General features: G+C 37.6%; 1 protein-coding gene across 2 annotated transcripts in view; it reads left to right on the forward strand.

Annotated features, from left to right (window-relative positions):
- CDH2 (cadherin 2) overlaps positions 1 to 13,630 on the forward strand; it is a 232,339-nt gene extending 218,709 nt beyond the window's left edge. For both annotated transcript variants that reach the window (XM_030810618.1, XM_003261974.3), the window contains 2 exons: positions 1,249 to 1,413; positions 12,232 to 13,630. In XM_030810618.1, coding sequence (XP_030666478.1) covers positions 1,249 to 1,413; positions 12,232 to 12,438 — 372 coding nt within the window. In that variant the 3' untranslated portion in view covers positions 12,439 to 13,630. The remainder of the gene's footprint in view (positions 1 to 1,248; positions 1,414 to 12,231) is intronic.
- The last annotated feature ends 491 nt before the right edge of the window (positions 13,631 to 14,121 follow it).

The raw sequence follows: 14,121 nt of genomic DNA on the forward strand, positions 1-14,121 counted from the left end.
ACTTGGGTTATTTGAAACTCAGTTTTCTCATCTCTTAAGTGGGGATAATAAAACTTAGTATCACGTGTACTAAGAGGGTCAAATGAGTGAACATATATAAGACACCTAGACCATTACCAAAACGTGGTAAATGTTCAACTGTCGAATAAATCAAAATCACTCTAGAGATAACTGCAAAAGGTTTTAAAAGCTAGTTTCAGACAGAGAGATGAAGCCTAAACTAAGAAAAGTATAACTACATCCTTGCTTTCTGCAAATGTCAGTTTTGAATTGGGAGAATGTTGGGTAAGCTGGGGATATGACATTTTATATCACCAGAATTCAGAGGTTTGAATACTACCAAGTATTTGCCCAAACCTCAGATGTGGATTATTTCCACATTGTAGTCTGTTTCTTTATACATGCGTGTCCAGCTGTCTGATGCCTGAGCTAAAAATAGTTCTGAGGGCCCAACCTATGGCCAGAGCATCCTTCTTCACAAGTTGTACTTTGCCTTTCTGAAAGCGGACAGATTGTTTCTCCAGGACATTCCCACAGGGCAGCATTGGAAGAAAATCCACCCTCTCTCTGGCCTAACACCACTAAACCAGAGGTCAGCAAACTTTTCCTCAGTAGGGCCAGATAGTAAATAATTTAGGTTTTGTGGGCCACATGTATTCCCTGTAGCACATTTTTCTTTGTCGTTTTTATTTTAAGTAACTTTTTAAAAATGTAAAAGCTAGTCTTAGAGAAAAATAGGCCATAGGTCACACTGGGCCCAGAGATCATAGTTTTCTGACCTCCGCTCTAGACTTTAGAAGGGAGAGAGGGAGGGAAGAAGGGTGGCCTGAAACCTTCATGAACTAATGCCTTCCTTTAGGGAAAAGGAAAAATAACCACCCTCATTTTAAAAAAAAATATTAAAGACATGAAGTTAGTACCTTTGCTTGTATGGTACAACTGTATTGTCTAGTCGGTTTTTTAGTTGTTTTATAGTGAGACCTCATCACACTGCTGTTTTTCATTGGAAACTGATGAGGAACACTGTAAAGCAGATGGAGCACAGACTGCAGAAATGAAAAGCACAGAAGAAAGAGCTGTGTGAAAGAAATATTTAATCATAACATGAAAAACTCATAGTGGCAACTTTTCCATTATGTTAAATTTCCCTCATTTCTATGTGTTCTGAGTATGTGCTTAAAAAGCGAGGTTGTAATTTTCTATCTTTGTGCCCATCTCCCATCGGTTTTTGATTTTGTCTTTTTGCAGGACTATGACTTGAGCCAGCTGCAGCAGCCTGACACTGTGGAGCCTGATGCCATCAAGCCTGTGGGAATCCGACGAATGGATGAAAGACCCATCCACGCCGAGCCCCAGTATCCGGTCCGATCTGCAGCCCCACACCCTGGAGACATTGGGGACTTCATTAATGAGGTACAGAGAGACACTCATTTTCTCTATAAGAGTTTTCATTTCATGCTAATAGTTAGATCTCTGTAGGCCACAAATTGCTTGGAATACAGCTATATAGTTCACTAAAACATACTTGTGTTTCTGAAGTTTATCTTTGTGTGAACGCAAATGTGGCTTCATTAACAAAGAACAAATGTAATTGCTTTGATCAACCAAAAAGAGGTCTATCAATTAAGATTCTGCATTTGTAAAATGACATACATCATATATTATCAGAATTAGTCACACTGTCTCCGAGAAGGATTTTTTTTCCTAGATTACAAGTAATAAATAGACTAACAATATTATAGTGCATTCTAATTTCATTTATTAGCATTAATAAATGTAACAGTAGTTCACTTTAATTTTCCTCACACTGTACCCTTTGAATCCCACAAATCATGAGAATTCAGTGCCTGCCCAATGACTCCATCAAAAGAGATTAGTTGGAAGAGCTAAATTAAATATTATGTAAGTGATTTAAATACTTGTCTAGTTGAGGAGTTTTAAGAGCTTCTGTAAAAGGAAGCTATTTCTCTGTTGCATATAACAGATACGATTTTCACTGTCAAAATTATTATGACATTCTTTTATTACTGACCAAGAGTTCTGTTACATTTAATATTTAAGTTTTGAAGTTCAGTGATTTATGCTGCTGCTTCTGATCATGTCTGTAGTCTTACTGTAATTCTTTTGAATTTTTATTGTGAATATAAGAGAACACCACATATTGATGTTGATAGTGAATATATGGCAGAACTCCTGTTTTCTGGTCATATCATTGGTGTCTCCAAGATCAGAGTAGGTCTCAGTGCATTACAAAGTGGAATGCATCTGTTGTATATGGCCTTCAGTCATAGGCTGATAAGACTCTTGTATCCTGGGCTTCCTCAAAATTCACATAATATTAAACATAATCTACATTAGGTTTTTAGATGTACTTATTGCTTGTAGAAAAAGTTTTAAAACAAAATTGGAATAGTTGCCTGTCTCTATAATGATCCATTACTGTCTATTCCTAAAATATATGCTGCATTCTGAACATATGTATGCATTTCTGCTAAATAGGTAATAAGGTTAATTTGTAGTTGACATGATTTAAAAGCACATGGAAAGCAAAAACAACAGAATGCCAGTAACTCCCTCTATCCACAGAAGTATGTCCTGACTTTGCCAGCTCTTAGTTATATATAGATCCAGTTAGGAGAATTTGCAGAAATTTATACATATATGCCTAGATCTTTTAGAAAAATGTAAGAGTGCCTAATGATTTTATTTCTAATTTCGTGTTTGTCATCATAAGAAATTGTTGAGTTATTCTGATGGTTGTCAATTCAAGAGATAGTGAATCTTTTGACTGTAGGTTTAGGAAATAGGACTTTAAAATTTTTTTTTTAATTTTTATTTTTGTAGAGACAGGGTCTCACCAGTCTGTTTCCCAGGCTGGTCTTGAACTCTTGGGCTCAAATGATCCTCCTGCCTCAGACTCCCAATGTGCTGGGATTACAGGCATGAGCCACTGTGCCCAGCTGGAACCATACTTTTTTGAAGCCAGAATTCTAGCTGAAGTATAATTTAACAAATCCTTACTAAATATTTCTGCCTGTCCCTGAAGTACCAGTGTTCTGTGGGATTTCATTCCATCCCTGATACTCTTCTTTCTCGGTGCTAAAGATCAAACAAACAGTAAGGTTTATCTATAAGGCTATTCTTCATCTGATTCCTGCCTTCTTCTACCCCTCACCTCCCCACATTCCCTTTCTGTGCTGCAGCCCCACTGAACTATTTGCAGTTCCTCAAAAGCATCACACTTTTGAATATACTGTAACTTCGGCAAAGCCCTTACCTAATTGTCCATCTGCAGGACTGCCACTTTGCCTTCAGGATTCAGCCAAAAGGTTTCTCTGTGTGGCCTTCCTTGATGCCTTTGGGAAGGGATAACAAGCTGCCCCTCGGGTCATAGCCTTCACCAGCTGGGGTGTAACTGTCGGTATTTCTTTCTCCCACTCACTATGTGAGTTCTCTCCAGGACAAGCGCTATTTCTTGTTCATGTTGTTATAACTTAAACATCTAGTGTGTTACTTAGCTCTTAGATTTTTGTCATTTTCAGGCATTCGAGTATGCACTCTGGCCAATGCATAGGGCATGATGCTATGGGCGCCACCCACTTTACATCTGATTGAGATTCAACGGATACTGAGTCTAGAGCTTTTTATCCTACTTGTCAGATTACATTCAAATTCTGAGTTTATGTTTGAGTGTGTGTTTGTGTGTCTATGTCTATGGTCATTGATTTTTTTTGTTCTTTTTTTTTAGCAATGACTGTCTCTTCTTCAGTAGATAGAAAAGAGCATCTAGTCAGTAAGTTTCACTTACCCAACCCTTCTCGGCCACAGTAGAAGGAGTTATAGTAGGAATTTCCATTTGGAATTTTCTTTCTCCTAAACAGTGCTCAGGTACACAGTTTATTATGGCTGGAGACCATTAACAAACAGGTGTGATTACTTAATATGAAAAACTTTCTTCCAAACAACTGACTGCAAATTGACTTCCAGAATACATTCTCTTCCTAATTTGAAGATTATCTGCATGTGTGAAAAATGTCTCATTGTGAAACCATCTTGAGCTCAATGTAAGATCATCCATGCAGCAAATCACTATTGAACATCTATGTGTGTAAAATAACTGTGCAAGTAATATATAGATAAAATCATGTATTAGACATCAATTCTCTTTGTGTGTGTACCCAACTTTGTTGCAAGCACGATATTTGTGCAATGCAAATGTGCCAGTATCCAAAGCCTTATTTGCCAGGCCTAGGAGGCCAACTGTGTCTGGTTCTTACTTGGCTTTCCAACTTCATCTCAAGGCCCTCACCACCCAGCATCTTGCAGGCTATCTACAGAGAACTCTACTTGTCATTTACAATTTCAGTTTACAATTTCATGCTGGTGGCCGTCTACATGATGTTCTTCCTGTCTAGAATTCCTTCCCCATTTTTCTAGCGTTGGGGGAACTTCATTAAGTATTTACCAACCCAGGAAAGGTCAGGCATACAGAGTATGAGTTAGACACCATCTACTGGCATCCCATGGTACCCAGAACTCACCTCCCTCAGATCACAGATCCCATGGTTCCATCCTGCCTCCCCCCGCCCCCCACCGATCCCTTCCATATTCCAGGGGAGGGGAGACAGGCTTCTCCCTGGAGGGGCCAGTATGGGGCACAATGATTTGGTGAACAAGTGAATGGATGATTGATAGGATCCAATTTGGAAATAATTCCGAAAATGGCAACTAAATCCGGGAGTGTGTGTGTGTGTGTGTGTGTGTGTGTGTTAAGAGACAGGGTCTCTCTCTGTTGCCCAGGCTGGAGTTCAGTGGCACAATCATAACAAACTGCAGCCTCAGCCTCCTGGGCTCAAGCCATCCTTCACCTCCCAAAGCGCTGGGATTACAGGTGTGAGCCACCACACCTGGCCTAAATCCATGAGTTTGAATACAATTACAAGATAGAGAAATGTGGAGGAGAGGAGGAACCAAATATCTTCACCTAGAAATGCCCCTAGAGTTGGAGACAGAAAATCTAAGGAGGTAAGGTATAATAGAAAACAATTGAAACGATAGTTTTAAGGAGATGATGGTCAGTTCTGTGGGACTTTTAAGGGAGATGAAAGTATGATGTAAGTCAGAAGGCCTAAGCCAGTAATAACTATCCAAAATACCATCTAGACTCTTTCATCCAAGATAACTGTTAAGACTTGTTCAGTGTCTTCATTTACTGGACAGACAAAAATGAATACTTGTAGAGTTTTAAAACAGTTGAAAGCACCTAGAAAGAACTCAAGCACATTTTATAAAAATATTTAAAAGGCACACAAATTTATTTATCTGCAGGTCTTATTTGATTTAGCAGAGCACCAAATGTTCCAAAGGAAGAATAATATAGTGGTGATTATAATTGGAGTGCTTTTATAGATGTAAGGAATAAGAAAGCTCATGAGAACATTTTCTAGTTTGTTTATTTAAATAAGCAATGAATGTTGCCTTGAATCTCAAAAATGATAACTTATTTCCAGTCTGGTAGGCAGAGTAAAATAAGTCACATGGTTTTGAATTTCAACTGCAGAATTTCATTCTGTTTTGAGTTTTTAAACATGACCTTCAGAGAGTGAAAAGTTCAAACACATTCATTTAATCTCAGCCCAACAGTTAGATATTAATATACCTCCAATAATTTTACTAATACTAATCCTGTATATTTCTTTGTAAAAAGAAATAAACTTCTTCATATATGTGTGTGTGTGTGTGTGTGTGTATTTTTCTGTTTTCACACTGCTATGAAAAACTGCCAAGCCTGAGTAATTTACAAAGGAAAGAGGTTTAATCAACTCACATTTCCGCAGGGCTGGGAAAGCCTCAGGAAACTTACAATCTTGCCAGAAGGGAAAGCAAACACATTCTTCTTCACGTGGCAGCAGGAGAGAGAAGTGCTGAGCAAAGGGAGAAAAGCGCCTTATAAAACCATCAGATCTCATGAGAACACACTATCGTGAGAGCGACAGCATGGGGGTAACCACCCTCGTGATTCAGTTACCTCCCACAGGGTCCCTCTCACAACATGTAGGGATTATGGGAACTATGGAACTACAATTCAAGATGAGATTTGGGTGGGGACAAAGTCAAACCATATCATCGTGTGTGCACACATGCACATATACACATATATCACATATACACATATATACATATATAAAAAGAGATTTTTATTATGTGTGTATATACGTATTAAACGGTATATGAAGTATATTTCTCTACTCAAAAGTATAAAAACCAAGTGAATAATTCTGTTAAAAGACCACCTTTTCATTAATATTGTTTAAAACTTACGGAAGCTTCTTATAACTTGCTTGAAACTACTAAAGTTTAAAATGCTTGTCTTTTTCTCCTATTAATTAAATTTAATTTCTCTTTTTTAAAATATCTCATTCTGATCTTATAGAAGTTGGGCATTTGTGTAAGTTCAAATCTAGCCATCCCACCTAACAGCTCTGTTACCTTGTACAAGGTCAAGATCCTTTCCTTTAACCTTTCCAGTTTTCTTATTTGTAAAATGGGAATAGTAATAGAACCTCCTTTAAGATTGCGTGAGAACTAAATCAGATTATCTTTGTAATGTGCTTCGTATAGTGCTTGTCACATAGTAAAAATCTCTTTATTACTGGTGTCATATTAGTAACTATTACAGGTAAATTACCTTTTAGGAGTAAAAGACTTTCTGCTCTTCTCTAATTGTAAGAAAACAATTAAAATCCACTCCTTCTGCATCAAAAATTGCTTTAAGTAAAATGAAATTCCCAGAAAGAGGGGTAGCAATGTTGGCCTTGATATGTTCAGTTCTACTGTAATGTAAACATGGTGTACTTTTATATCCTAGATTCTAGCTGTTTCTGAAAGGAGTGGATATAAATATGAAGAGGATGCTGAGCAGGAAAAACTACGCCCAGGACAACAATGCATAGTTACCTTATAGAATACCTGTTGAATGTCAGGCAATGTGTTGGACAGAGAGATGTGAATACAAAACAGCCTCTGTAGAAAGCGATGTCACAGTCTAGTGTCATCAAAACAAGATGATAAAAGTAGATGAGGCCGGGCACAGTAGCTCACACCTGTAATCCCAGCACTTTGGGAGGCTGAAGCAGGAACATCACTTGAGCCCAGGAGTTTAAGACCCACTTCAGCAACATGACAAAAAACCCTCTCTACAAAAAATACAAAAATTAGCCGAGCATGGTGGCATGTGTCTGTAGTCCTAGCTACTCAGGAGGCTGAGGTGGGAGGATCACCTGAGCCCAGGAAGGTCAAGGCTGCAGTGAGCCATGATTTGTCACTGCACTACAGTCTGGAGTACAGAGTGAGACCCTGTCTCTAAAAATAAAAAATAAAAAAGTAGAAGGGACCAGAGAGACCACAGGAATGACTCCTATTCATGGTTGAGGAAAAAAGATCTGTGTAGTAGAAGTGATATTTTTAATGAGCTTTTGGATGGATGGATGGATATTAATCAGATAAAAAATATAAGAAGTATAATTCCAAAAAAAATGAATAAACAACATAGAAGTGCACAAGAACATGATGCTTTGGGTTTTGGGGGGATTCCCTTTGGGGGTGCATAATTCAGTTGTGGTTGCTGGAGCTGAGAATAACTGAAACGGAAAAGGTGGGTGAACAGTCTTGGTTCACTGAATGCTTTCTAAAGAGTTTTACTGTATGCTGTAGGTTACCCAACAGCAGGCATTTGAGTTAACACCTTCCAGTTTTTTCCCTCTCTGTGTACTTCTGTTATTTTCTTAAATTGTTCATCAATTTTTAAGTTAATTTTCTTAAATAATTGTTGTAAAGTGTACATGCACCAATTAATCATTTTTCCCATTGCCGGGGGAACTCTTTCATTTGGAAGGAGTCAGAGAGAGCAGTCAGAGGTCTTACCTGCAGGAGTGATATCAAAAACATTTGAGAGAGAAACCCATAATTTGTAGGAAAGAAGCTGGAATAGTGCTGGAGACAGGCGAAGACCAGTTAGGCAGGCTTTCTCTCTGGTCCAGGCAGGATATAATGATGACCTGCACTAAAGCAGTGGCACTAGGACTGTAGAAGACAGAATGTAAAGGAAACAGTAAGACCTCTTTTCTTTTACATCCCTCATGTGTTCCTCACTGGATAGTGTGGGTTTTTATCCTCATAAAAGCATGTCTCCGCCCATAAAGCCTGGGATCAGAAGTCTATAAATACAAGCTCAGCAAGAATTCAGCCAGAACCAAGCTCTCTCACTCTGCAGACAAGCCTCAGTCTTTAGAAAATAGTTCAGCTTTATCCAGAATTCAAGATCTACCTCTCCAGGAAAGGTGGAACAAGAGGATACTTTGCTAAATTTAGTCAAACCTAGAGAAACACAGGCGGTTAGTTTGTAAATTTGGTAACAGTACATCCTGTGAAATAATGTTCACATCCAAGAATAAAGGAATCCCATAAGGGAGAACCAGAAGGTTCTGTTGCCCACTGGATTTCTTCTGTACATTCACTCAGATTTCGTGCCTGTTACTGTCAGTTTCTTAGGACTTCAGTGCGATCTTTTTAGAATTACCAAAATATTACCAAGAGTTTATATAATACCTCGTTCAGAAGAGTCATATTTTATTCTCAGATAAAAATCAGTGCTATCCAAGTGGAAGGGATTTAAAGTACTTAACCTGCATAGAAAGCTGGCTTGCCTAAGAACTCTTGAAAAGTTCAGTGATTTTGCCCTTTTGTAATTATTAAAACATAAGGCAATGTGCCATGCTCTAGCATAGCACAGTGGTCTCTCTCTAATGGATTTTATGGCCTTAACCTCTTTAAAAAAAAAAAAAAAACAGAAATAGAAAACAGAGATTTGTAAACTACCAGGATGATCAGAAAGCCAGTGCAGGAGCTAAAAAATAAAGAAAATAATATTTTTTAGACTCTCAATAGTGGATATGGGAGTTGACTATCACAAGCATTATATTTATTTTAAGGAATTGAATTAGGTGGCTTAGTTATTTGATGAAGAGTCCTGGGGTCCGTGAACACACCAGGGAAGACCAGACCGCTTCTTGTGTTTATTCCTTGGACATAGTAAACACAGGCCATCCCTTTTTTCTCCTCCAAACCCAGTCACACTTGAGGCCTTGCCATTGACTCTTTAGGGCTAATTTGAGTCTTTTTTTTGTTTTTTAACTTGTCATTCTCTTTTCTTTTTTTTTTTTTTACTATTATACTTTAAGTTCTGAGATACACGTGCAGAATGTGCAGGTTTATTACGTAGGTACACACATGCCATGGTGGTTTGCTGCATCCATCAACCCATCATCTACATTAGGTATTTCTCCTAATGCTATCCCTAATTTGAGTCTTGACCTCTCCATATTTCCAGTTTGGTGTTGACATCATAAGGATTGGGCCAGGGCTCTGTGTGTATTTTCCCTTAATAATTAAATTGTGGTAAAGCAGATGACCTGAACAAAGTGATCTTAGCCATTGTCTCTGTTGTCTGTATTATAAAGCAATTGTCATGATGAAAATTTAATATTTGTTTTCAGGGACCCATTCTCCTTATCAGGAATTTCCCTGATTTTTCTTGTTTTTTTTTTTTTTTTTTTTGTTTTCAGATCCTTCTTGGGCCTACTTGTATGACCTCAAGTCAGACAATGCTGAACTAAGGGAATCCCCTATTGCTTAAATTTGCAGTTGCTAGGTTTTTTAGGGAAGAGCAGTGTAGGCTAATATGTGAATATTAACTCCACGAGGGCAGCCATTGGATCTAGCTCATTAGTAGCTGTGTCTCTACGAGTTAGCAGAATACATTGCAATAATATTAATAGATAATCAACAAATATATCTTGAATCGAATGAATAAACACAAACAAAATGAATGAAGGTGCATTCTTTGGCTTTTGTTAGCTAAGGCACCAATCACTGACCACTTCAAAATATTGCTGCTTATAATAATGAAGGTTTACTTCTTACTTAAGTTATAAGTCAGCTGTAGTCTGTCAGTGACTCAGTTCCTGATCCATATGTCTTCTTCGTTTCAGGATCCAGGCAGATAAACTTCCCATCTGGAGCAGGCCATTCTCCTGGCAGAAGGGGAAAGGGGGATTAGTGGAAGGGTGGAAACACATTAGATAGAGTTCTTGAAGCGGCTGCTTTTCACAGCTACTTACATTGCATTGGCCAAAGCCAGTCAGACAGCCAAGCCTTACAGTGTGGTTGGGAAAGTAAACCCTGACCCCAGAGAGATACTGTGGGAGTGTGGGTGTTGTGTTCTGCTTTCAGAAAAAGGGCAGTGAATCACTGAGGGCAGTAACACAATCTACCACAGAAGGGAGTTACAAGTTTTCAGAAATTGTAGGTTGTGGTTCTCAGTCTTAGCAGAATTGCCTTGTAGCTTAGTCTAAAAATAAGATAAAGAAAATCCTATCTAAAATTATTTATGTTGTATGTATCAAAGTATTTTGCTGAAACCTGCTTTATTTTACACAGGCTTTTCTGGAGTATAATAGTATAAAATGACATGAGGAAAAGTAGTAAAGTAGTGCTAAATTTCATGGTTAAGATTGTTAGTGAAGAGGTACCTGGAGATGAGAAAACTGGTCGTGTGTACTTTTTTCTCTGATTTTTGACACGAGTCAAGCAGCTGCCATTTTGTTTCTTAAAATATATCTTCGCTGTTTCTTATTTTTTCAAATCCCAAGGCAGGACATTTTTCTCTAAACTTAAATTTTTTAAAAATACTAATATTCATTGAGCTCTACATATGCCAGTCACTGTGGTGAGCCCTCGAGTCCCTTTATTGCATTTGGTCTTTATAATAGTCTTATTATTATGATTACAGTTGTAAACGAGGTTATGTGGAGGTCCCACAGCTAGTACTAGGGAGAGCTAGGGTGTCATCTCACAGTCTGATCTCTTAACCACTACACCATACTGATTCTGACCCTAATTTTTTTGCTCTTCTTCCCTGTTTCTCCTTTGTAACCTTGAAAAGATAGATGAACACATGCTCATAAAAACCCATGTATGTGCTCATAAAATGCATGTGTATTGGCAGGCTTGATCTCTCAAGTAGGACTGTCTGTGACACGTCTTAGATAGGTGAGGCCATATAAGCCAACTAGCATTTGACAAGTAGAGTGTGGAAAAAGCAAATGATTGTTTGGAGACTAATGGTAGTAATGTTAGTATATCTAGGAGTACTAGAATGGAATTGGGAAAAAATTAGAAAATACACCAAAGGACCTAATACTAAATCCTTTGCAGAGCATAGAGACTCTAATTGTATATTAAAAAGTTATCTGCTTACAAAAATTACAAATATAGACAGTAGTTATTTCTTTCTTTTTAAAATTCTTTATAAGAACCAGATACACTTGTTATTTTAGATTGACAGGAGTCCTCTTTTCAATATTTATACCATGTACAGGTATTGGATTATGACATTTCTAGGATTTTTTTGGAAATTAGAAGTTACCCTATTTTTAAAAATACGTTTACAATTAATCAGTTAATTCCACATTTGATGTTATGTTAATCACGTTAATCACAGAAATGATTTTATGAGTACCTCCCTTTATGTAGTAATCACATCTGACCTGTCTTCAGTCTTCCTTTGATGTCCTTCCAAAATTAGGTCAAATACAATGCTACCTTCTCTTTGAACTCCTAGCTCTTAACGCTGATCTGAATTTTTTCCCCCACAACCTGATGGTTTTTGCTTTGACTTCATAGTTTCATCACTTGTCATTTGCTTCACACAGTAGTAATTCCTGTTATGCTAGACTGCAAGCCTGTGGAGGGACACGGACCACATGGTACTCATTTGTATGTCTCTTGTATTTCAGTGAGGTGTTTTTTTATTTAATCTAGCAATGCTGCTCTATATGTTATTTAAGATCCTTCCTTCTCTGCCTCAAGTAGGGCCATTCATTTCTGCCACCTGTCCAACTTATTACCCAGTTAACCCCCTGCCTTCATAAGTCTTGGCCTCCCTGAGCTTGACTGCTTAGGGTTGTTTCTTTGCACAGGAAAGATACGTTAATTTTTGTCCAACTTTCAAATGATTATATCCCCCGTTTCCATGTGTTGAAAATGTAGTCTGTAAATGGAAACTTACAAACAGTGTTTGTTTGATCCCATGAATTCATTGGGATCTGCTTGTGGTTTTGTAAATTGTAACCTTCTCTTAATTCTTTCATTCTTTGTGTTTCCAAATTGCAGGGCCTTAAAGCGGCTGACAATGACCCCACAGCTCCACCATATGACTCCCTGTTAGTGTTTGACTATGAAGGCAGTGGCTCCACTGCTGGGTCCTTGAGCTCCCTTAATTCCTCAAGTAGTGGTGGTGAGCAGGACTATGATTACCTGAACGACTGGGGGCCACGGTTCAAGAAACTCGCTGACATGTATGGTGGAGGTGATGACTGAACTTCAGGGTGAACTTGGTTTTTGGACAAGGACAAACAATTTCAACTGATATTCCCAAAAAGCATACAGAAGCTAGGCTTTAACTTTGTAGTCTACTAGCACAGTGCTTGCTGGAGGCTTTGGCATAGGCTGCAAACCAATTTGGGCTCAGAGGGAATATCAGTGATCCATACTGTTTGGAAAAACACTGAGCTCAGTTACACTTGAATTTTACAGTACAGAAGCACTGGGATTTTATGTGCCTTTTTGTACCTTTTTCAGATTGGAATTAGTTTTCTGTTTAAGGCTTTAATGGTACTGATTTCTGAAACGATAAGTAAAAGACAAAATATTTTGTGGTGGGAGCAGTAAGTTAAACCATGATATGCTTCAACACGCTTTTGTTACATTGCATTTGCTTTTATTAAAATACAAAATTAAACAAACAAAAAAACTCATGGAGCGATTTTATTATCTTGGGGGATGAGACCATGAGATTGGAAAATGTACATTACTTCTAGTTTTAGACTTTAGTTTTTTTTTTTTTTTTTTTTCACTAAAATCTTAAAACTTACTCAGCTGGTTGCAAATAAAGGGAGTTTTCATATCACCAATTTGTAGCAAAATTGAATTTTTTCATAAACTAGAATGTTAGACACATTTTGGTCTTAATCCATGTACACTTTTTTATTTCTGTATTTTTCCACTTCACTGTAAAAATAGTATGTGTACATAATGTTTTATTGGCATAGTCTATGGAGAAGTGCAGAAACTTCAGAACATGTGTATGTATTATTTGGACTATGGATTCAGGTTTTTTGCATGTTTATATCTTTCGTTATGGATAAAGTATTTACAAAACAAAGTGACATTTGATTCAATTGTTGAGCTGTAGTTAGAATACTCAGTTTTTAATTTTTTTAATTTTTTTATTTTTTATTTTCTTTTTGGTTTGGGGAGGGAGAAAGTTCTTAGCACAAATGTTTTACATAATTTGTACCAAAAAAAAAAAAAAAAAAGGAAAGAAAAGAAAGGGGTGGCCTGACACTGGTGGCACTACTGTGTGTTTTTTTTTAAAAAAAAATGGAAAAAAAAAAAGCTTTTAAACTGGAGAGACTTCTGACAACAGCTTTGCCTCTGTATTGTGTACCAGAATATAAATGATACACCTCTGACCCCAGCGTTCTGAATAAAATGCTAATTTTGGATCTGGTGACTGGTTTGAACTTTTTCTTTTCTACTTGAGCTGCTTTGAATGTTGCAAAAATCCCAAGTACTGGAGAACAACAGTACAAAAAGTATGTATTTGTTCTTGCACTATTCACCATTGAAACGCGTAGCATGGCAACCATGTACGGTGTGCAGCAGAGAGAATCATTTTGGACCTTCCCATCATCATAGAAGAAAAACATCAAGTGATTCGGGAATAGACCCTACTGGTGGTGATAGAAAAATCACATCCTTTACCTTCAGTGAACTTCAGTGTTAATTCTTAATATATTAACTCATGTTTTAATTTGTTTCTGCTCAAGCTAATTGTTCTGTTGACTGACAGGCCTTTCCCATTAGAGCCACCACCATAAGGGAAACTTCAGTAAAGTGGGTTATAGGACTGAACCTGGAAACTGCAGTGGACACCTGGAATTCTTGTGCAATTCATTGAAGCCATTGTTTTATGTACTTTAGTGAAACACACTTAGATTT

The sequence above is a fragment of the Nomascus leucogenys genome, chromosome 4 (assembly GCF_006542625.1).
Source record: "Nomascus leucogenys isolate Asia chromosome 4, Asia_NLE_v1, whole genome shotgun sequence".
NCBI classification, from domain to species: Eukaryota; Metazoa; Chordata; class Mammalia; order Primates; family Hylobatidae; genus Nomascus; species Nomascus leucogenys.